Source organism: Microtus pennsylvanicus, chromosome 22 (genome assembly GCF_037038515.1).
Source record: "Microtus pennsylvanicus isolate mMicPen1 chromosome 22, mMicPen1.hap1, whole genome shotgun sequence".
In the NCBI taxonomy this organism is placed as follows: domain Eukaryota; kingdom Metazoa; phylum Chordata; class Mammalia; order Rodentia; family Cricetidae; genus Microtus; species Microtus pennsylvanicus.
The window spans coordinates 23,042,828-23,067,749 of record NC_134600.1 but is presented as its reverse complement, the minus strand read 5'-3'; the positions used below and the strand labels follow the sequence as shown (position 1 = coordinate 23,067,749).

Genomic DNA, 24,922 nt, shown 5'->3' with positions numbered 1-24,922 from the left:
CTTAATGGCTTACTACTCTTGTTTCATAGACGGAACTGTGAGTCTGTAGGATTAAAGCAGTTTTGAGACTCGATAAGAAAAGTCAGTATCCAAAATAAGCAAAAGCAGATTGACTTCAGTGTGTTGTAGAATATTAAAGATGGGTTACATTTGTTTGTGCTGTTTAAAGAATATTTGTTGCAAATATTTGATGCATTCTTTTATGTTGCATTTGTTTAACTCTGTAAAGCTGTCTTACTTTGCCTGTCTAAAATACATGATGGTCTAATAAAGAGCTGAATGACCAACAATTGGGCAGGAGAAAGGATAGGTGGGGCTGGGACAGAGAGAATAAATAGGAGGAGAAATATGGACAGAAAAGATGGAGAACTAAGAAAGGGAGGAGAGGAGGAGGGCTAAAATTCCCACGCTGTCACTTCTTAATCTACCTTGGGCAGAATTTAAAACTTACAAGTCTTACTTGTTTACTTCATAAAAGGGAAATAATACATATCTCCAGGGACTGTTGTATTGATTATGAGAGGAAACAAATGTCTCTGGTGTACTATAAATACTTAGATAAGAGCTATCATGATTTATAAAGGAAACCTAACTGGAACACAGGTGTAGACATAGACAAACAATAAAGTCATACTGAACACAAAATGTTACATTTAGAATCTCATTGTTCTTTTTATTGTAAGAGGTATATGTGATTATACATGTGTACATGTGTATGATGTTCATACACTTGCACATGTGTGCATGTAGAACTTCACGTAAGGAGTCCATCTTCCAGAGACTGACTGCGAGGCATGCTTTACGGCAGGCAGAATTTCACGTAAGGAGTCCAGCTCAGTTGGTAGAATGCATGTTCAGCGAGCACCAAGTCCTGGGTCCCAAACTCAGTGTTTAGAAAGATTGCTCCCAAAGGAAGGAAATTCTCACTTACTTTGTTTTCCACGACCTTGCCTCCACGTTCAATGTGTCTCTCTACATAACCAGAGGACAGCAACTCACTACAATGAAAAAGAGATGGCAATTAAGGATACATACTGCCGCTGAGGTTGCCGAGCACACTCTCCAGGCCCTGGGTTTGAGTCCCAATACTTCAGGGGCGGGGGAGGGGTGGCTTTAAATATACATCACATTTGTAAATTTGCATCAGCTTCACACATATCTACTTTAACAATTCTTTAATTCATACTTTTAAAGCAAAATCAACCCTTTGCAGAGAGGGAAGAGGAAGGAAGGAGGCAGCAAGGAGGAAATATGCTAGACAGCTAGTGCTTTTACAAGGAAAGAGAGAAAACCGAACCGCCTCCACCACCTGTTAGCCCACGGCAGAGCACAGCCGATTCCCCCACTCCGCACCCAGGCTAGGAAACTGTAGCAACACCAGTATTTTTTTAAAAGATATTTTAGTCATGTTTTTTTACTCTAGCTTTCTTACTACTCATATCTTACCAGATGGGTCATGTATGCTACTTTTTTCTTATAAATTATTAGTTCCTATCACACACAGAAAAAAAAAAGGAATGGGGAAAGTGTTGCCAAGATGAGGCACCAGGTAAAGACCTGACAACTGCCCAGCTGCCCAGTCTGACGACCTGACTTCAGTCCCTGGGACTCACATCGTGGAAGGACAACTACCTCTCCCAAGTTGTCACATGCACACTGACACCCAAGCACCACATTTACAGGCGCGCGCGCGCACACACACACACACACACACACTAATAAAAACAAAGAAATGAAAAGTAAAACCTCATCAACATATTGAAGCTATTCTTAAAGTCTTCTAAACAATCTTCTTGCGTGAGTGGATGCTCACCTAATTAGATACTTATCTATTTACTTACTTTAGACAATGTGTATTGGTTTTTTTGCCTAAATGCATGTCTGTGTACCACACTCATGCAGTGTGCATGGAGGCCAGAAGAGAATGTATGATATCAAGGAACTGGAGTTAGAGATGGTTGAGACCCACAATGTGGGTGCTGGGGATTGAACCCAGGTCCTTTACGAGAGCAGACAGTCCTCTCAACTGCTGCACCATCTTGCATAAGAAAACTACTACTGAAGGTTCCTAAAATACACACCTGCACATAATGAATTTAAGTGGAGATACATAATGGGGGAGAGAATAAGCCAAATAGACATCACATGCCACCAAATTAAATCCCCAGTACCAGAAATGGGATACAACGTTTTCAGTCATTGTCAAAGGGGTCCATAAGCACCCCTAAGACATCACAGACTATTGGCAATGCTGCTGGTTACCCTCACCAACCCACTGCTGAAGGCAGCACGTATGCATGGATTTGAACATGGAGGAACTAAGGTTGGGCTCTCCTAGAAGCTTCATCCTTTGTGACTAGCAATCACAGTGCTGGAGAAAAATAAAAGGGGAAAAGTCATCATCAGTTACACCCGGCAACAAACTGATTTTTTTTTCTCTCCTAGAAGTTATCAATTACATATAGCTTCTTTGTTAGACGTGGGACTCTGCGTCTACTTCCATTCTCAGTACTGAGATTTTCTCTGGCTAGAACTTGTCGAGGTCTTGTGCATGCTATGGCAGGCAATCTCTATGAGCTCATGCGTGCATGAGTCCTATTGTGTCTGGAGAATACCGTTTCCTTGGAGTCATCCATTACTTCTGGCTCTTACAATCTTTTCACCTTTCTTTTCTATAGATCCCTGAGCCTTGAGAGAAAGGGAGTGAAAGACATCGCATTTAGCGCTGGTGCTCCTAAGTCTCTCGCTGTACATATAGCCCAGCAATGGGTCTCTGTGTTACTTATCATCTACTGCAAGAAGAAGCTTCTCTGCTGAGGACTGAGCAATGCACTGGTCCACAGGTATCACAATACATCATTAGGAGTCATTTCACAGTTATGCACCTTTAGCGGAATAATAGTAGGTTTACTAGATAGGTTCATGGCCTAGCTAGTCTTAGGTTCTTGGCCTCATTCACAGTGTCAGGGATGGATTCCATCTCACTGAACTAGCCTCAAATCCAGTTTTAAAATGGTTAGTTATCCTCCTAACAATGTGCCACTATTGTACTGGTGGGTGTGTCTTCTAGGCAGGTCACAAACTGCCTGTCTCTTCATCCCAGAGTTGTGGTTACAGGCAACCTTGTCCTTGTAGCACGTGTACAGCCAATCCTTTTCCCACTGAGCCATCTTCCCAGGTCCAAAAAGGTCTTTAGATATTTTAAAGCACTAAAATATAAATAAAATTACCATGGATAACTAAAAAGAATACATGAGGCTATCCATTTTTAATGCCACTCTATTTATACACGCTGAGCCAACTTTTTCAAAATCTTCTAAAAATGGTTTTATGAATCATCAAGTCAAGTTGTCCCAACTGCAAACCTGAGACCACGGCCCGTCACGAGCACACAGTCCGTCATGAGCACACGGCCCGTCACGAGCACATGGCCTGTCGTGAGCACACGGCCTGTCATCATGAGCACCATGCCTACAGTTGTTTGAAATGTAAACTAAATGTACAAGTAAGTGCTACATTAAAGCATACCTACAGTGTTGCAGAATCTATGACTATACGCTCAGGAAACTAAAGTCCAAGTGTCATTTACTTTTGAGAATGTATATTTATATTTCCCCTTCACCTGTCATGTATGAGTGTTTGAGAGAGACAGTGTGTGTGTGTGTGTGTGTGTGTGTGTGTGTGCTTGTGTACACATGTGTGTGTGGGCACATGAAGTTTATCAGTTTGCCTAGTGTTGCGGGCCAGTGAGCTCTGCCCCCCTACAGGAATACACAGCCATGTCTGGCTTCTTATGTGGGTACTGGGGGCTCAAACTCGGGTCCTAGCAGAGAAGGCAGATGCAGCATGAGAGAAGCAGTATGCGGAACCTTGTATGCCTCAGAAAGAGCTCGTGTGCTCCCTCTCCCCAGCTCACTCCCTATTCTAAGTCTGCGAACCTCTCTGCCCCTGGATGTTCGCTCTGTGCTTAAACTTATTTATCTTTGGTTTAAGGGTTAATTTGTTCATCTGTTCTACCTGGAGGCTGCCACTGACCACATCAGGATACTTGCAGGGCTGGTCCACCCACAGCACCACTGAGACTCAGGGCACTTTGTTTTACTGTAGTTCCTATATGTGTACGGGGATTTTGCCTACAGGTATGTCTGTGTACCACAGGTGTGCCTGGTGCCTACAGAGACCGGAAGAGGGCATCATAGTCACCAGAGCTAGAGTTACAAACTGTTGTGGGCCGCCATGTGGGTGTTTAGAATTGAATCCAGGGTTCCTGGAAGAGCAGCCAGTGCTCTAACCAATGAGCCATCACTCCAGCCCCAAGAGAATTTTTAACTTTCTGCTCTGTCATCAATCAGTATAATGGTTGGGCTGTTCTCTTAATTGGCTCCTCTAATGGCCCTAATGTAGCTGCTGCAATTTCTAAGAACCTCATGAAGACAAATATATCCCAAGACTTAACAGAATGAAAGAGGGAGGGGGAAGTAGGGAGGAATGGCTAGCCTATAGTCCACGCTTCTTTAAAGGTAAACAAATGTTTTTACAAAATTTAGATTTAATCTCCTCATACGTCTTTTCCAGAATTGCATTATATGGCCACACCTAGGTCAATCCTTTGACAAGGACATTAATCACTGAATACTCTAGAGTCTTCTTCGGGGAACAGGAATCAGGGGGAAAGGGCAGCAGAAAGAATAACTGTCGCATAGACAACAGCAGCAGCCTTTCTACTTCTTTTTTTAGGTATGTTAAATATTTCACACATTTCTAAGTGTTTTGGACAAAATGGTAATCTATGTAGTGCAGACTTACCTCAGACAAAACAGGGAACTGCAACAGCATCCACACCACACTTGGTTAACTCAGCCTGTGTCCCAAACAGGATAGGTTCTGGCCAGAATTCACCTTGGAGCTCTCCCTTGGCTTTGATACTATATGACACATCTCCCCCGGAAATGGGGCGGGGGTGGAACACTACCACATAGAGGCAATGTTATTAACATAGCCAGCCAGGTTCCAGCTCTTGGGAATCTGAGCTAGCAAATTCCGGGAAGAGGGAGGTGCATATCTTTATGCAACTGATAAAGGACATTGAAGCTGGTCTCTAGAAGAACATAGTGGCCATCTTTAGGATAGTCTTTGGGAGAACAACAGGGGTAGCAGTAGTAGTAATTATTGTAATTTCTTAAAAATAGTTCTTAAGTATTCTAGATTTTCAAATTTCAAGGGAACATTTTCATTTGAATTATAAAATCCAGGTGGGAAGACACCATGAATCACAAGGAGAGTGATTACAGAAAAGATAAAGCCCTCCGCTCAGGAACCATGTAGCCATTCCAATCAAGCACCCACAGCTACACCCACTACAAGGGAAGGCCCCTTGTAATTTACACCAGAAACAGTGTGTGCAATTCCATTTTGTTTGTTCGTAGTTTGTGAAAGTATGCCAAGTATTCTTATTTTAATGATTTGACTGGAAAACCATCCATTAAGGATGTCATTGTGCCTTCTACTGAAACATAAAATAGTACTTATTGCCATCAACAGGGACTAAGTACACTTTCATAAAGTCTCACGAAACAGAAATAATCAAAATTATCTTGTCTTTTTCTTCAGAACATTGTTGTTTATTTATTATAAGGCAAAGCTCTACTTGGATCACTGTAAACATAGGAAATGAGATGGTCTCCATTGCATAGAGAAAATGCTATCTTACCAGAAATGTACTAAGAAAAGTTCATTCATGCGGACAGCTTACTTAACACCTTAAAAGTGTTAAAAGATAAGACCAATTTTTAAAGTTAGGAATGTATTCTGAATGCTACTTCTCTTTTCATTGGCATGGTATAATAAGCCTAGAACAGTAAAACCAATACAACCTACGTGCGTTCAGTCAACACAGAACATGGTGGCCCACATCTGTAATCTAGGTATCCACGATGTCAAGGCTGGGAAAGGAAAACCTTGTCTTGAAGAACTAAACAACAGCAAACATTTTCTGTCAATAATGACTTGTTTTGTTTGCTGGAAACTATCATGAACCAAAAGTAGCTTGTATAATATAAAAATTGGGGAGCTGAGACCCAGTATTTGATCTTCCATCTGCCTGCTGCTATTTACTGGCTATGTAACTTTGGATAAATCATTTAATTTTATGATTATAATTTGTCCATGATTAAAATGGAGACTATAAATCTGATAGGATAGTAAGCCTGCCTCTAAGTAATTTCACATGACTTTGATAATCTTGATTTCAACCAAACCACTACCTATTCACTAATTTGTATCTACAAATCTTTCTCTAGAATTCCCTGTTGGAATTTTTTTATCATTTTTATTTTTTTTTAGATTTATTTATTTTATTTGTATAGGGATTTTGCCTCCATGTATGTCTATGTACCACGTGCATGCCAGGTGCCCATTGAGGTCAGAAGACAGCATCAAATGCCCTGAAACTGGAATATGGATGGTTGTGAGCCACCGCGTGGGTGCTGGCAGTCGAACCTAAGTACTCTGCAGAACAAGGGCTCTACCTACTCCGTAAGAACTTCTCCTTGAGTGCTGGCTCTTTTCTGGGACGTGCCACCACTTTGTCAGGTCCTACCTGCCCTCTTTGTGGTTGTGATATGCATGTCATCATTGTTCTTGCCTACTGAATTTTCCAACTATGTCTGTAAAAACTAGAAACCATGTGGAGATCAGCCCTTACTCTTGTTCTCCCTGCTACTTCTTCTACTTCTTCCCCTTACTCTCTTTCTTTTTTCTTCTCCCTATTCTTCCCCTTATTCGTCCTCTCCTCAGCACCCCCCTTCGCTTCCACTTTCTCCCCTCACATGAAAAAAATATAGAATATGCAGAGGTAACGTATCTGAGTTAATATGAAGGTGATCAGAGAGGGAGGCTAAGACCACAAAGAACCATTCCCAAGAAAGAAACAAACCCCTAATTAATCATCCCCAGCCAAGCATGGTGATGCACATCCCTATTTACAGCCCTTAAGAGGCTGAGGCTAGAGGTCTGAGTTGAAGCCAGCTAGGGTTATATATTAAGACACCTCCAAGACAAGTAGGAAATATCAATGACCAAATAAAATACATTCTCCTTTACCAAAGCGGGAGAACCAGGTGCCATACCTGGCTCAGGGCCACATGTTTTCTGGATCAGTGGCTTCTTGGTAGGTCCCATCTGTACCCATTTGGACAGCGCTGTCTTTTACGGTCATCCTGTCCTTCTCTATCTTCAGCTTATATGGAATAAATAACTTACTTTTTAGGCCCAATGCTTATACCTGTTACCCTTAGAAGCCCTCCTGACGCTGAGACCTGATTCAGATGCTGAGACTCTGACCCTTGAAGTTTCTCTTGATGCTTTAATGGAGCAAAGAATTCCGTACCTCTTGCATAAGTGAAAATATACATACTTTGTGGCCAGCAGAAGTTATTGATTAAAAATGGCTATTTTCATGGCCACTCCACTCTTAATGGAGTATAGATCATCTCTCCCTCCCATATCTGAGCTGGCTCTTACGTAATATGAAAAAAGTGATCCTATGTATCATCTGTGACCCAATGCTTCTAATATATATATTATAACCCATACATATGACAGAGAGAAACCTCTTCTTTGAATCATAGCAATATGTTGTCAAGAAGCCCAAACAGCATGAGGAAACAAATCATGTCCCTAACCAACAGCAATACCTGAATTCCCAGTCAACACTGGCACTAATTTCTTTTCTTTCTTTCCTTCCCTCCTTCCTTTTCTCAAGTATAACTTGCATTTTATTTTTCCAGGGCTCTCTTTTCTTCTGGCCTTAGAAAGCCACTTCTCTACATGGACTTCAGCAGAGGCTGTGGTGCAGCACCAAGGTCTAAACCATGGTGAGGGTGTTCAGTCCTTTCAGGCTTCGCGAGATCAAGTCCTGACTACCTGGTTACGAACGGCACAGCTTACACAGTAATGCATCTTGACATAGAATTTAAGCAGCACACAAGCACTGAAGACACTTGCTTCAGAAATGTCCCTGACAGCAGCAACCTCTACCATGTTCCAAATGATGAACTTCTTAGTGGCCTTGTCCTTGGGCATGCACCAGGCGCAGTATGCACAGCAATTTGGCTATACATGGTCTCAGCCCCTTCTTGGCATGACTGTTCTTTCTTTTATCCTTTTCTCTTCTTTCCTTTTTAATTTTTGTGGCCAAGGTCATTTGGAATCTAGAAACACTATTGGATTCTAGAAACACTAGTGCCCCAGCTAGCATAAAACCTATCTGTACAGTCCATGCACAGAAGTATGCAAAATAATAAATCTATCTGTACAGTTCATGCATAGAACCATGCAACTAATAAACCTATCTGTACAGTCCATACACGGAACCACGCAACTAAAAAACCTATCTGTACAGTCCATACACGGAAGTATGCAAATAATAAACCTATCTGTACAATCCATACACGGAAGTATGCAAATAATAAACCTATCTGTACAGTCCATACACGGAACCATGCAAATAATAAACTGTGAGGCAGAGGCTGATCACACATTCCTGTTCTCACACTTAGTAACTGATATATTACAGAAAAGCAACACATTTTCTTTAGAGCAGTTCCCAAATAGTTGAGATAATATGATTATAAAGGAATCATAAAACTTCCAACATGATTATAAGCCATCTAATAAAGATAGGGGTCACAATGAAAATCAAAGATATCATTCAATCGTTAGCCATGAAAGGCTTGTTAAAAAAAAACATATGGATAACCCACATTTATTTTACTGAAGAGAAATAAATACTAAGCTGAGAACTTTTAAAGAAAGAACTTTGACCTTTCTCTTCTATCTTATTACGTGTACCTCTTCTTCCAGACCCTACCAATTCATCTTCTCTCTCTTACACTTTTACTTTTCTTACTCCTTTTAACCAAGAATTAATTGTCTAATACTATTCGGGAGAGAACTGTCTTGTTGAGAGTCCTCACTATACAAAAACTAGCTAAGTTCCTGGGCATCTGTAACATCAAGAGTTAATTATTCATTCTTCAGCTTAGTTTTATGCCCAAATTACTAACTATTCCCTCAGCACATAATAACCAGTGTGTAAAAGTCCTGTTGTTTATGCTACATGAAATTCAAGCTACAAAAGTGAATTAAAAGCTTCTCCGTGACATACATTTTGGTTGAGAGTTCCATTTTGTTACTTTCTAAGCTGTAAACATGAAAATTCCTTCCACTTATGTACTTACAAGGGAACTACGGAACATGCTTGTGCTGAAAGAACATTTTTAGCTACTGTGGGGGTCAGAAAGGGTAGACCCATGTTTTTAGATGTTTGGTCCCCAGTTGGTAGAACTGTTTGTAAATGACTGAGAGATGTGGCCTTGTTGGAGGAAGTGTGGCCTTAATGAAGGAGGTATGTCACTGGGGATAGGCTTTGCTGTTTCAGAAACTCACACTGATCCCCACCCCCTCTCTCTCCATCCCTTCCTCCTTCCCTCCCTGCCTCCCTCCTTCTGCCTGCAACCTGCAGATCAGATGTGAGCTCTCAGGCTGCTCTAGTACCACGCCTGCCTGCCTGCCTGAGGCCATGCTCCCCACTATGATGTTCACGAACTCATCTTTTGAAACTGTAAGCAAGTGTCCAATTAAATAGTACCTTTTATAGGTTGCCTTGGTCATGGTGACTCATAACAGCCATAGGAGAGTCACAAAGACAATTACATTCTACCTAAGTCAAAATCTGATGAAAATTCAATGTGCATGCTCAGAATAAATATGCTTAATGAACATGGAGATGGGGACTGTCATTGATGTTAGCTCTTATTTATAGACTCCTTATTTCTTATAAAGTAAAAACTTCTAAGACCAGCTTTGCAGTAGGGTCAAAGGATTGTAAAGAAAAAAAGCCAGATCATATGCACATTACAAAATCAGGACTTTCTAACTTTACTATAGACTATAAAATGTCACCAAACCTTCTTATTTAGCTTCTCTAGGAATATGCATTATAAGCTCAATGTCCTTTATTTATGGCTAGAAACCAAATATGAGTGAGTACATCCCATGTTCCTCTTTTTGGGTCTGGCTTACCTCACTCAGGATAGTGTTTTCTATTTCCATCCAACTAAAGAATTCAATTGGTGAATGGTGTAAGTGAAAAAGAAAATGTCACCAAACGTGAATGTATAATCAAACTACATTTTACAAATACCCTAGTGAACATCTATTAGCATATAATGATGTGTTACATATTCTGATTGTTGTAACTCATTGACACTTTGATAATCAGGGATACGAGGGAACACACAGAGTAAAGCAATGAAAAGGAGCCCCGGGTGAAATGTATGGAATTCAACCAAGGGCGACAGACACACTTCTCTCCTAGACAGCCAAGTCTAGGACTAATGCTATTGACTTAGGACACTTTTCCATATCTTTATTTATTGTTTGTAACATGGGCTCCAGGAATAAAAGTTAGGTCCCCAGGCTAACACAGCAAGCTACTGACCAACTAAGTCATCTCCCCAGTCCCATTTTAATGTTTTAAATTTGAATTAGTTCTCTGAGAATTGCATAAAATGTGTCTTGCTTTTATTCACCTTTCTCCCTCAGTTTTTCCCAGATCCATCCCTTCTTCACACCTCTATGTCCTTTTCTTCTCTTTTTTTTTTAAACCTATGAAGACCAATTTGTGCAGCCCAGATATTCTTGGATGTGTGATCTTTGACTGGTCCACATCCCAAGGCTACTCTCTTGGAGGAAACTTGACTTTTTGTTATGTTTTGTTTTGGTTTTGTTTTTTTTGTTGTGTTGTTGTGTTGTTGTTTTGTTTTTTGTTTTTGTTTTTGTCTCTCAACGGCTAACAATTGTTGATAGTATGTCCAGCTTCTCTCTCCATGTTGGGACTTGGTCTTCCTCAGACCTACAAAAGACTTGTGAATACTGTTCACAACCACCATGAGTTCACATGTACATTTGCCCTGCTGTGCTCAGAAGACACCATCTACTTATAGTTGACCACCACATCTGGCTCTTAGACTGTTTCCGTTCCCTCTTCTCCAGTGATCCCTATGCCTTGGAAAGAAGGGTCCAGTATAGATGTCCACTCAAGGCTCAGCATTCAGACATCTCTTATTTTTTGTACCCTGGCCAGTTGTGGGTCTCTGTGCCATTTGCTGCAAATAAAATATTCCCTGATAAGGACTGAGAGATGAATTGATCTATTGTACAATGATAAATGATTAGGAGTAAGTTGTATACTATACCAATTGGGCAACATAATAGTAGTAGGTTCTTCCCTATGGTATATGGCCTGTCTAGCTTGATAACAGTGCCAGGTATAGGTTTCATCTGATGGCTCAAAGAATAAGTTCAACCTGAAAGTGGTTGGGTACCCCTGGTATTCATGCCACTGCTGAAGCAGTAGACATGTTGGGCCTGTCAATGTCTTAGGTCCCAAGTTTCACAGCGGAGTAAAATTGGTGATTAATTTTCTCTTTTGAGAGCTGGCTCACCACCTTCTAGCACTATGAAAACTAGTCAGTCGGGATGAAGAGTCCAGGCCTATGACAGTTTGATTTCTCCATGTTCTATGATTTAAGTATACAACATCTTCAGTAATAGGATCTTACTGTTAAGTTCATTCTGGAGAGTAATCAAGTCCTTTGGCAATAGCGTGTACAATTTTGGGAGGTCTCTGTCAGGTTTAGAGCATCCGGAGGGTAGCCAAGCACTTTGGCAACAGTCTTTACAGACTTGGTGTATCTATGGGCACTGGCCAACAACTCCATCTAAAGAAGCAACCCATTCTCAGCACTGGGCCTTTTATTTGTTAGTCTCTGGTGTTTAGTAGCAGGATTACTGTCTGGCTAGAGGCTAACTGTACCTTAACATATATATATATATATATATTATATATATACATATATATGTATATATATATACTATTATGCTACTAAATGAAGTGTGGAATATATACATGTATATACATATATACATATTTATGTTTATGGAAACTTGTACAGCAGTATATTTTCATATGACTTCTGAAATATCTTTAGTATTATCACTCTATATTTCATTCTTTACCTTGCTCTCCTCCCCAACCAAATTTAATATGTCCTATTCCACTATTTCCTTTCCTGATCTATCTTTTATTAAAAATTGATTCTCTTCTCATACTATATATCATCATTACAGTTTTTCCTCCCTCTGCTCCTCCCAGCTCCTCCCTTCCTACTGCGTCCTCCAGATTTACTCCCTTTTTGTCTCTCATTAGAAAAGAACTAGCTTCTAAGAGCTGACAAGCAAACATAATAAAAATATAATAGGATAAAACAAAAACTAACACACTGCAATTGGACATAGCAATCCAACAGGAGGAAAAGAGTCCCAAGAGCAGCAACAAGAGCGGAAGACCTATTTGTTCTCACAGTCAGGGGTAGGACTAGCTTCCAAAGACAAATATTACCAGTCTTATGCCAAAATTTACCTAGATTTTCCATAAATATTCTAGAAACAAGAGGTTTGTGTATTAAAAATGAACGAGATGTGGTGGTGTATGCCAGTAATCTTAGTACTTGTAAGGCAGGAAGGTCATTAATCAAAGGCCAGCAGGGTAGACACTAGGCCTTAGAAGGAAAGGAAAAGAATGAACTTCGAGTAGTAGAGTAGTTGAAGTTTAACTGTATTCATTGAACATTACTGTTTCTATAATATTCTGGTAGCGAGGAACTTCACCACCAGAAATGTGTTCAAAGCAAACTGCACACCCACAACTGCCTTCACCATCCAAGCTTACAAGACCTCCCAAGCAGAAGTTGGGTTTGTACTGCAAAGTCAGCATGTTCCTTGCAGGAGAGTACAGCTACCACTTCCAGCCTCGCCACCTCCCTTTCCCGAAGAATGCTGAAGGCTAATCTAGTCAGGCTCTCCATTTCTGTGGATGTCAGTTACCTTGCAAAGCTCAGACTCCCAAGTCACCTTCCATCTTCAACTCTCTAGTCTCCACATGGCTTTGTCTCCTCCCACAACTCAGCTGCTACAGGCTTTCATGATATCTTCTGGGATTCACACAAGGCGGTTCAAAAAAATCCATCCGTTAGCTCCAATTTTTGTTTTTGTTATTTTCATCACCACCTCGTTCTCAGAATTAGCATTCCAGCTGTTTGAGTGGGGCTATACAACTTTCTAATGCCCCTCAACCAAGAAACATTTACACAATAGTACATTCACTCAGCTGTAAAAAAATAAGGACATGAAATTTGCAGGCAAATGGATAGAACTAGAAAGAAATCACGCTGAGTGAACTAACAAAGACCCAGAAAGACAAACATGGTATGTACTCATAAGTAGATATTAGATATCAAGAAAAGGAAAACCAGTCTACAGCTAGGGAGAAGCTAGGTAACAAGGAGAGCCCAAAGAAGGACATACAGGTTTCCCTCGGAAGGGGAAATAGAAGAGATCTCCTGGGTAAACTGGGGTTGGGGGATGGAAACATGAGGGATTCAGTTGACTGGGTTGGAGGTGGGACGGAGAAGGAGAGTAATGAAAGAGACGTCTTGATGGGGAGTGTATTTCCTAGCACCAGGGAAACCCCCAGGAATCCACAAGGATGACCCCAGCTAAGACTCCTAGCAATAGTGGAAACGATGCCTAAACTGGCCCTCTCCTATAATCAGATTGGTGACCATCCTAATTGTCATCAGAGAGCCTTCATCCAGTAACTGATGGAAGAAGATGCAGAGATCCACAGTCAACCACTGGGCCAAGCTTCAAGAGTCCTATTGAAGAGAAGGAGAAGGGATTGTGCAAGTGGGGGTGGAGAGGGTATCAAGGCCATGCCAGGGGAGCCCAGAGACAGCAGACCTGAGCTCATAGAAGCTCACAGACCCTGGACCATGATGTGGGATGTCCTTCTGTATATGTGTTGCGTTTATTGGTTGATGAATAAAGTTGTTTCGACTAATGGCTTAGCAGAGAAAAACCAGGAGGGAAATCCAAACAGAGAGAAAGAGAGAGAGTAGGTGGAGTCGAGGAGACACCACGTAGCAGCTGAAGGATAAAGATGCCAGAATATTACCATAATGCCACAGTCTCGTGGCAATAGATAAATTAATAGAAATGGATTCATTTAAAATGTAAGAGCTAGGTAGGGGTATGCCTGAGCTATTGGCCAAACAGTGTTTTAACTAATATAGTTTCTGTGTGATTATTCAGGTCCGGGCAGCCAAGAAATGACAGTGCAGTCTCTGTTTACAGGACAAACATCTAGGGAACCTGCATGGGACCAACCTAGGTCCTCTACATGTGTGTAACAGTTGTGTAGTTTTGTCTGTTTGTGGAGCTCCTAGTAGTAAGATCTGTCCCTGGCACTTTGGTTGGCTTTTAGGAACCTATTCCCCATGCTGGGGTGCCTCCCAAGTCTTGATATGGAGTGAGGAGCTTGGTCCTGCCTCAACTTGATTTTCCATGCTTGATTGATATCCATGGGAGTCCTGCCTCTTTTTGAAGGGAAATGGAGGAGGGGTTGATGAGATGTAAAACAAATGAAAATGTTTAATTAATAAAAAATGCCTTAGGAGGAAAACAATCAGGGATGTGCCATCATGAGCATGTCAGTAAGAACAATAAGCCGCCTCCCTCCACAGCCTCTGCATCTGCTCCTGCCTACAGGTTCCAGCCCTGCTGGAGTTCCTGGCCTGACTCCCTTCAGTGACACACTACAGTGTGGAAGTATAAACCAGATAAGCCCCTTCCTCCCCAAGTTGCTTTGGTCATGGTGTTTCATCACAGCAATGATAACCCTAACTAAGACAGAAGCCGCTAGCACAGTGCAAGGCTTGTGTGAAAAACATCATGGACATGCACAGGCAGGCCTCTTGAGAGGACACAGAAGACAGAAACCTTGTCAGAAAATATCTGTGTGATCCTTACCGGGGCTACTCAGTTGTGTGTTCCTCACCAAGGCTGGTCACCTGGCCTAAAAAAGGAGCTTTCTGTTTGTCTGGATAGTATAGCATAGTTTCAACACTCAGACACCCAAACTGGCCTAATTGCACCACCTGCTGTAAGTCAGCTTGTCACCAGCTGTCTGTCCTCAGAGCAGAGATGATGGCTATTCCCAGAGAGAAAACCTGCTCTGTCGGGGCATTGGAGACGCGCTCCCCCAACCACTGGGACTTAGAGAGAGCTAGGCTGCTTACCGCTACTGCTCCTTACCACTCCAACTCTAGAGCCGGTCTTGAGGGCTCATGCCTGCCATTCTGGCACTTGGGAGGCCAACACCAGAGTATAACTACAAACTCAAGGCCACGATGGGCTACACAGTTTGAAACTGTCTAAAAAAGAAGAAAAATTTAAACTCTAGATGCTACACCTTCTATAATTCATTCATTCAGATTTCTGAGATTTTTTGCTTCCAAGCTATAAGTCCGCTTTGTCTCTAATTACTAAAATTCCAGAAGTTAGATTTGGCACACTGCAGGGTCTTCCACCTTTTGGTGAACTACAACAAATGCCCTTTCCTTAAAACAGTAGGGGAACAAACACTAGCCAAGGCACAGAATGGGCGCTGAAAAAATGACTTCCTAGGTCAGGTGATGGTAGCACACGCCTTTAATCCCAGCATTTTTAATCTCAGCAGAGGCAGGCAGATCTCTGTGAGTTTAAGGCCAGCCTGGTCCACAAGAGCTAGTTCATTCCAGGGCAGGCTCCAAAGCTACAGAGAAATCCTATCTCCAAAAAAAAAAAAAAAAAAAAAAAAAGACTTCCTACAGCAGACGCCTGTCCAGGAAAATGTGCTGCCAAGTCCTCTGAATGTGTGGAGCCTCTAAAATGTCTGCAACTCCTTTTTGGTGTCATTAATAATCTACAATCCTATTAATAGCATTTAGACAGACGACTCTACTTGCTATAAGCATGAATAATTGTTAATTCGAGAGAAGTATGGACAATTCTCTTTTCTTTCTCTCATATCTTTACAGATATAAAACAAAATTATGAAAATTTGTCACTTTACAAAACTTTAGAGTTCAATACCTTTTAAAAATTAAAGTAACCCCCAGTTATTCAACACAACCAATTTTTGAGGTATGTGGTGCCTCTGGCTCTCAAACATTTCCTAAGGTCTACTTGAATCAACTTTCTACCCTGTTAAGTCCATTCTTATAGCTTCTGAAATGTTGCCTGTTCCTGGTACTAAAACACTATAATGAAATGGCCACTACAATGAAGCCAAAGTGCACACAACATGCAAGGATTCAGTACGTCAGCACTACCTACAAGAAGGAAAGCTTCTGGAGTTTTATTTTTAAAAACAAAACAAACAAAGAAACAAGCAAGGTCTCCCTGTGTAGCCCTGGGTACCCTGGAACTCACCATAAAGACCAAGGCTGTCCTGAACTCCTCCACCTGCCCCTGCCACGCCCCAAGCTAGGATTAATGGTGTGGACTATAACACCCAGCAGGATAGAAGTCAAATCTTCATTCTTCTACTCAGAGCATATAATTTCTGTGCTTGAGCATTGCCGTGTTCAGTCAGACCCAGGGGAATCTCGGTGATACCGGCATGAACTGGACACCAAGGAACAAAAGCTGACCCTCACCACTTGCGCTTAAAAGGGGACCTTTGCCATCCCTTCCATTAGCTGTCAATTCTTACCCAAGGGCCCTTTCCAGGAAATACCAGACGAGACAAGGGGTAATCAAGCCAGTTTTATTTGGGTTCCACTAAAATGTCTCCCTCTTTCCAGTACCAGAATATTACAATAAAGGATTATCTTTATTTATTTGGGGGGGGCACTGTTTTTTTTTTTAACAAACTATGGCAGAACTGAATAGTCGGCTTTTCATTTCTACACTGTCATCCTGACATCATCTCATTTCAGTCACTGATACTGCAGCCACTCAAAATGTTTATAAAATTTCTCTTTGGATTGCCTTCAAAGAGAACTAAAGCATCACGTGAGTGAAAGGAGGCCATTTGCGCCTGCCAAAGGCTGGGGCACATACAGCTTGTGTGCCCTTATCCGAAACTCTGAGGCCTGGAACTGTTTGCATTTTCAGACATTTCTCTGATTTGGCTACTTTTTTTTTTATTGACCTCTACATTTTGCTCTGCTCCCCTCCCTACCTCACCTCCCTCTTCAACCCTTTCCCAAGGTCCCCATGCTCCCAATTTACTCAGGAGATCTTGTCTTTTTCTACTTCCCATGTAGATTAGATCTATGTAAGTCACTAACCCAGCAAAGGAACAACAGTGTTTTCGTTGATGCCTCTGAGACATAAATTTCAGATTACGTTTGATAAAGGAGACGCCAATGAGTAACAGCAAGAGAGCGTGCTCAGCTACTGCAGAATAAACGGAGACCTTGTCACAACATAACGTCCAGACCCTGAAGAAGCTGAGAAAGAAACCATGCATGCGCAGGACTTACAGTCTTCCCTGGGCTCTCTCGAGTTTCTACTCTCATTTTAGATTTCAGTATCAAATTACTCAGGAATCTGAAGAAAATAGCTTAATAAAACTCAAGCACTGTCTTTGCCTAGGACGTAAAAAGAGTGAAGAAATACCTATGAGCATTGCATGCAAATAGATCCAAATGGACAGACTTTATGAAGTAATAAAGAATCTACACTTTAAAAGTCCAATGAAATTGAAATTAAATGTATGTAGGAACAAGAGATTGCACAGAATTCAAGGAATGCTTTTTGTAAAATGTTTTTTAATCATCTCCAGCTTATCCTGCATGCAGATTCCTGGGCCATAGTAATTGAGGCTGGCAGAGCCTTAGGAGATGACTGGAGATCTAAAACAGCAAGTGTAACATGCACGCAAGTGATTGCCACAGTTCAAGAACAGACAACCAAGAATGTGCTACAAGTTTCTCTAGGCAAAACAGTGATTCTTTGTTTTCTCTCTAATGTTCACTGTTTTTAAACCTGGTCAGCACTTGGAAACAAGATGTACCTACATTATGTTTCTTTGGAATGTTCTTCCACAGACATCATTGCTATTTCTTCTTCAAGTGCACTTTATACTTCAACATCTGTTATTAAAAGCATCTTATGTGGGCCAGGCAGTGGTGGCACACACCTTTAAACCCAGCACTTGGGAGGCAGACGCAGGAGGATCTCTGTGAGTTTGAGGCCAGCCTGGTTTACAGAGCAAGTTCCAGGACAGGCTCCAAAGCTACAGAAAGAAACCCTGTCTCAAAAAAAAATTATATAAAATGATCTGTTTCAGCAGCAGGTTTAAAATAAAGTCTGCTAACAAAAAGGGGGAGGATTTATATACCTACTCACTAACTCCGTCTAATCTTAAATTTCTCTAAGGTCAGGGTAAAGACATATGCTAGCTATTGAAAAGGCACATGAGAGAGTAGAGATGAAAAGTTCTGCTCCAGATAAGGTAAGATGCTAGACTTCGGACAAGTGACTTACCCGGCACACACTTCAGTTTGAGTAATGGACAACTTCCTAATTTGTAGCTGTGAGAACTGACGCAGGCAGAGGTCAAAGCTTCCAAGACCCTGTGCGTGTCACTGAATCCTCAGGGAAAGCCCTCTTCCGGGAACAACTGGCAGGCCATTTGGAAACATACAGCTGGACTTACTTCACACTGGGGTGTGTGTGTGTGTTGTATGTGGATTAAATATCAATTATTTACTAAAATTATTACAGAAGGAAAAGAAAAGCTGGATGACTATTTGCTCAATGAGGAAGGCCTTTCTAAAATTAAAATCAAAATTAAGATCAAATGTAATCATTAAAAGTCCTCGCTGATTTGGCGGCATGAAAACTAGTACATTCATGACAATAAACTCATATGCAACAATAAACTCAGTTAATGACATCACTATATATCAGTTGATAGGGGAAAAGACAATCACAGAGGATGTAGAGGAAGGCCATAAAAACTGAGAAACCTTATTTGACCATGAACCATGACTTGACATTCTCCTGCTTTGCTAAGCCAATGACCACCTTGATACCAAGAATGTCTGAGAACTTTGCATTTATCTTCTTTCTCAGAGAGCAGCCCAGGCAGATGAAACAAAACAGCCTTCCCTGCCCAGCTTCCTGGGATGTTTACTCTACTCTATGGGATGAAATGTTTTCCGTTTCTACAGCAAACAAAACCAAACAAGATCTTAAACTAAACTGCTGTAAATCCACTTTTCTGTGCAAGGAGGGCAGCCTCTTTTTTCAAAAGCTGCTTGGAGTCCTGAAACAGGACAAGACTCAAGAAAGCATGGCCAGACAAGAATTACAGAAGCCTGAGGCATTCAAGGAACCTCTGTTTTAAATTTTACTACTCTTTTATTCCTAATGTTATCTTTTATCTTAAAAAATATTTTCTCATATGTATAAATATGTAATCTTACTGAAATGTATATATTACTTATCTGGTCCATTTGTTTACACATTCAGAGCCATGCCTTTTATATAGTCATTACACATTTTAATAAATACTATTGAAGACCCTGCAAATCGTAAATGATAAATTTGTCCGATACGTATTTTATACTTATAAATATATATTTATGATATATATTTTAAGTTTGTCAAAATTACAGCATTTAGTAGCATAATCAGTCTTCTCAAATACATACTACTCAAGACAAATAACCCAAAATTATTTTTCAAAAAAACACGAAACAAAATCCATTCTGTACGCTCCATTCTTAGAAAGATGTGAGACCACAAAGAGCAGCTTACTGTGAAACTCTGGGTTGTATTAAGGAGACAAAAGGACATAAAGAATGCACGCCAGTATGATATATTACTGTGAGTCATGATGAATGGAACTCACGGTAGGCACCCGGGAGCCTCCAAAAGAAAAGACATCTAATAAAGGAATGTCAGGGTTCATGCAGGAGGAAAGATTTAACTGCATTAAGATAGATAAAATGTTCATGGGTTGGGGAGAAGCAGAAAAGGAGACTTCAGATGAAAGGAATAAAAACAATAGCGGAGCTGGACAGGAAACGGAGTGCGAGTGACTCCAGGGCCAAGGGGAAAAACTGAAAAAACAGCATTAGTAGCTCGAGTGTGCGGAGAGCTTATTTGCCAGGTTTTGCTGTGTCTTGTTTTGTTGTGCCAAACCCTTTAAATTCATTAATTGGTTACGGAAATAAACATCAAATCAAAAAGGTAGGTACAGTATGATCTATTTTCATAGGTAAGGAAACAGCCATCTCATGGTCAAGCTCAAAGTCTTAAGTTTACCCAACTGGACAATTCAAGTAACAAATCTAGGCTCCCCAGATGATCTATAACAGCATCAAGATTCATTCCCAGGTAAGCCCAATTCTCCAGTTCAGGCTTTAAAGTAGATTCCTTTATTAAATGGACTCAGTTAAGCTTAAACTGCTAAGAGGTTTGCCGATGAACCTGGAAGGACCACTGAAGGCAAAAGTGATTCTAAAATATCCTGCAATGGTGCTAGAAAACAGGATATACACATGCTTAGAATAAAACTGGACTCGTACGTTAGTAGAAGGGTCGCTTGTTCGTCCCGGCTGCCCAGCCACAAAATAACCACTCAGAAAACCATATTATTTGCAATATTGTTTGGCCAATAGCTTAAGTGTATTTCTGGCTAAACTCATGTCCTAAACTAACCCATCTCTATTATTCTGTATATAACCACGTGGTAGTGGCTTGCAGGGTAATGTTCCCAGCATCTGTCTCAGGCAGAAGATCCATGACATCTCTCTCTCCGCCTTCTTTCCCCCACGCTATAGGTCAAGCCAGTTCTTTATTCATCAACCAATAAAAGTAACACATAGACAGAAGAACCTCCCACACCACTCACGTTATAACACACACAAAAATCAGTTTGAAATGTATAATTTTTTAATATATGAGTTTTAAAAAAAAGAAAAAAGTACCCAAAAAATCTTGTTAAGGCCTTGAAAAGGGATATGTGCATCTTTCAGGGGTCACTCTGCCTTGGGGATAAAATAGCTGTTTTACAAACGGTTTTATTTTTTAAAAAAATAAAAAAAATCAAAAACATAATAAACTTCATTTTAACCTTGAAAAAAAAAAGAATCAGAGGTCATGAAAGGCAAAGCGTCTGAAACTTTAAACTTCTAAAAGCTTCTTGACAGTGGGCTGAGCAATCATCAGGATGTGACACCAAAAGAAACACCGTAGAGAAGGAGAAATATCTGCAAACCCTTCATTTGATAAGACAAGAGGATAACTACCTGAAATGTATGAGGAACTCAGCAGCAACTAAGACAAATAACTTAATTTTAAAAGAAGCTAAATAAACACTTTCCCAAAGAAAAAATGCAAACATCCACCAGATAAGTGTAAAGGTACTCAACATCATTACTCACCAAAAAGTGCAACTTAAAACCAAAACAAGATTGCCATACATGTCTCAGAGATGCTGTAACAAGAAGGATAAATATAACACATTGTGGAGAGGATTCCAAGAAAAAGGCACATCTGGAGTTAGGAGAACTGTACATCAGAACAGCCATTACTGCAATTAAGAAGGAAGGTCCCCAAAAGATTAAAGGTAGAATTGCCGCAGGATCTAGCAACCCCACTTCTGGAAATATGTGCAAAGGAATTAAAGCAGCAAATAGAAATGCCTGCACTTGTACCTGATGCAACATCACTGATAGCAGCCAAGAAACACAAACTAAGTGCTCATCAAAGATGAACGGATAAAGATGATGTTGAACATATAGTATTCAGGGTGAAGGGAAAAAACAAAACCACTCGGATGAACCTGAAGGACAACATGCTAAATGAGATAAACCAGCCTGTTGGGGAATCTTGCTTTCAGATGTGTGACTTTTGTTACGCTGCATTTGTTTAACTCTGTGAAGCTCGGTTAAAACACCAGGTGGTCCTAATAAAGCTCTGAACAGCCAATAGTGAGGCAGGAGCAAGCACAGTGGGGCAGCAGGCAGGGAGAATAAATAGAAGGAGGCCCAAGCACAAGGAGAGCAGAACGGAGAGGAAGACACTAGGGGCCAGCCACCCAGCCACCCAGCTACACAGCAAGCCACGGAGAAAGAAGTAAAGTGTGATATACAGAGGTAAAAAAGATAAAAGTCCAGAGGCCAAAGGTAGACAGGATAACTTAAGATACGAAAAGTTGGCAAGAAGGAAGCCAAGCTAAGGCCAGGCATTCATAACAAAGAATAAGACTCTACGTGTGATTTATTTGGGAGCTGGGTGGTGAGCCCCCCAAAAGAGTCTAAAAAGTAAAAAGAATAAAATACCCCACAATACCAGCCTAGAAAGGCAAATAGCAAGTGATCTCACTTGCATGAGGAATCTAAAATGTGGCAGGTGGGACTTGAGCAGAGGAACGGGGTGTGTCGATTACAGGGTATAAAATCTTAGTTACACTAGAAGGGGAATCTCAAGATTTACTGTACAACCTGGTGACTATGCTTAATGATATGCTATAGGTTTAAAAACTCTAAATATTCTAATTATAAATATGTGATGTAGGCTAGAGACGTAACTCAGTGATAGCTCCTAATATAGGCAAGGTATTGGGTTAAATCCTCAGCATTGCAAAACACATAGTAACATTTAAATATATCAAATATATGAATGATAAGTATAGCAGATATACTTAAATGAAATATATACGGACAAGTATATTAGATGGCTTACTTTAATTATTCCATAATACATATATATATAAGTGACACATTATACGTTTTAATCTGTACCATTTTCATTGCCAATTTTACCTTAATTGACTGGGAAAGGATGGGGGCAAAACTACAGAAACAATAACCCGGCAGCAGTGGTGTGAAGGATCAGCAAAGAGGGCTGCATTTAGCAGCTCCGCTGCAAGAGCAGAAGTTCAGTCTCCAACTTGGGGAACGATCTTAGCGGAAGACACACATAAACATTCGTCCTTGTGTTGTTACGACGATGAGAACAATGAACACAATTACTGGCTGAGCCACAAGTCTTCCCTCCCCCTCTTTCTTCTGTCTCTTCCTCTCATCCCTTCCTAAGAGAGAAGAAAGGTTTAGTCAGTCCAGGGTAGTGAGGAGTAAATGGGTTTATGGACTGAGAGAGACAAGGATGTTAATTTGAAATTGCGCCTTAAACTCCTTGAGATCAAGCACAAAGCGAGATGCAGAATAATCTATAAATACACATACAAAAGATTGGCCCACAAAGTAGACTTGATGCTGTAAGTCGCTCATAATTTCAAAAGCATTAAGCCAAGTGTCAATATGTGTTTCATACTATTTAAACACCAGATCAATAAAAAAAATACATACATACATACATACATACATATATACATACATAAAGCAAAGGTAAAACTTCTCCTTGTATTGCTTCTATACAGAGTAACTAATATACCATATTTTTAAACACATGTAAGTTTGTTTGTTTGAGACAAGGTCTTGCTATGTAACACAAATGGGTCTCCAACTCCTCACTCTCTTACTGAACAGTCCACAAGTCCTGAGTTTGTGGGCATGTGCTGCCAACCCTGTCTTAAATTATACAATTTTTTAAGCGGTACTTAAGGAATCAGGTAAAATTCCCTGCCCTGTGAGATAGAAGTAACACTGAATCTTGTTTAGAATATAACTAAAAAAAGTTGCTAAGAATTAAAAATAACCATAGATCTATGCAAAATCAACAAGAAACAGTAGAAAAGCCCCCACACACACCCTGCAAATGTCCTCTTCTTGGATTGGAAAGACAGTTTAAGACAGCAAAGCACACAACACACATCAGGCAGGACTCAGAGAAATATTCTGTCACCAATTTTAGCAACACAAGCAGAAAATAATTAATACCAATCCTATATTTACACAGAAACAGATGCTATTTATGAACACATTTTTAGGAAACCAGAATAGAATTCTGTTTATTGAAACAAAACAGCTATATTTTTATTTCTTTTAACATATTTCCTCCCAAGTAAAACACCATTTCAAAATGTGGTTTGGTCCACACACATCTGAGAAGACGAATGACCTTCTTCTAAAGGCCAGAGATGAAATGGATGAACGCCATCATCTGCCCAGCCAAAAGCAATTACCCTTATCTGCTACAACAAATGAGAACCGCCACATCACATTCTACCCTACCCAGACTGGGGCAAAAGCATACAAAACCATATGAATTATATAACAAAAAATAAGACAAAAAAAAGATGCTGCCTACATATCCCAGTAAAAACACAATACTTCAGAACTAATCATACATCCCAAGACCTACAGGTTAGGGACCACACGAGGACCTCAGCTCCAACCTTTAGCACTCTATGTTAAACATATTCTGAATAGCCCCCAACCTTCTGCTGTGAATGAGACCTTCAAAAAAATGGGATCCATTCTCAGGACTAAGTTGTATCAGATAGAAAGGGAATTTTTATAGATTTAATTAAGGTCCCCATCATTTGGCTTTATGCTAATGTAGAGGAAGACAGTAACTTGAGTGGACCTAAGTTAATCAGGGAAACGGAATCTGACTAGAAGCAACAAAAAAAAAAAATGTGTTAATATAGAAAAAAGTAGTCACTGTATTGTGAGCTGCCTACGACAGGAATCATGAGGCAAGACCTGAGAGGGACCTCTGGTTGTGTAGATAGGGCCTAGCCACCAGCTAGAAAGCAAACAAGGACTTCAGTCATAAAGCCAGGGGGGATGCTGGATTTCACCTACAACTGCTGCGGTTGGCGCCTCACAGGTTACCTTCGTCCACCATGATCAGAAGAACCATTTCCTCTGAAGGGGACTTAGGACCCACAGAAACTGCAATGATTAACTTTTTTATAAGCACTATGTTTTCTGTAGTTTGTTAAACAGGAAATTCACCCTATCCAAAACGCTCCTCTCTCTTTATGGACCACCTGCAACTGAAGTTTATTAACTCGGGATGGCGGGACAGCTACTGCTTCAGAGAAGAG

The 24,922-nt window shown here is 40.6% G+C and overlaps 1 protein-coding gene across 16 annotated transcripts in view; it reads right to left on the bottom strand.

Moving 5' to 3' along the window:
- Adam22 (ADAM metallopeptidase domain 22) overlaps positions 1-24,922 on the bottom strand; it is a 209,830-nt gene that overhangs the window by 106,983 nt on the left and 77,925 nt on the right. For all 16 annotated transcript variants that reach the window (XM_075956471.1, XM_075956475.1, XM_075956478.1 and 13 more), the window contains exon 4: positions 932-998. In XM_075956471.1, coding sequence (XP_075812586.1) covers positions 932-998 — 67 coding nt within the window. The remainder of the gene's footprint in view (positions 1-931; positions 999-24,922) is intronic.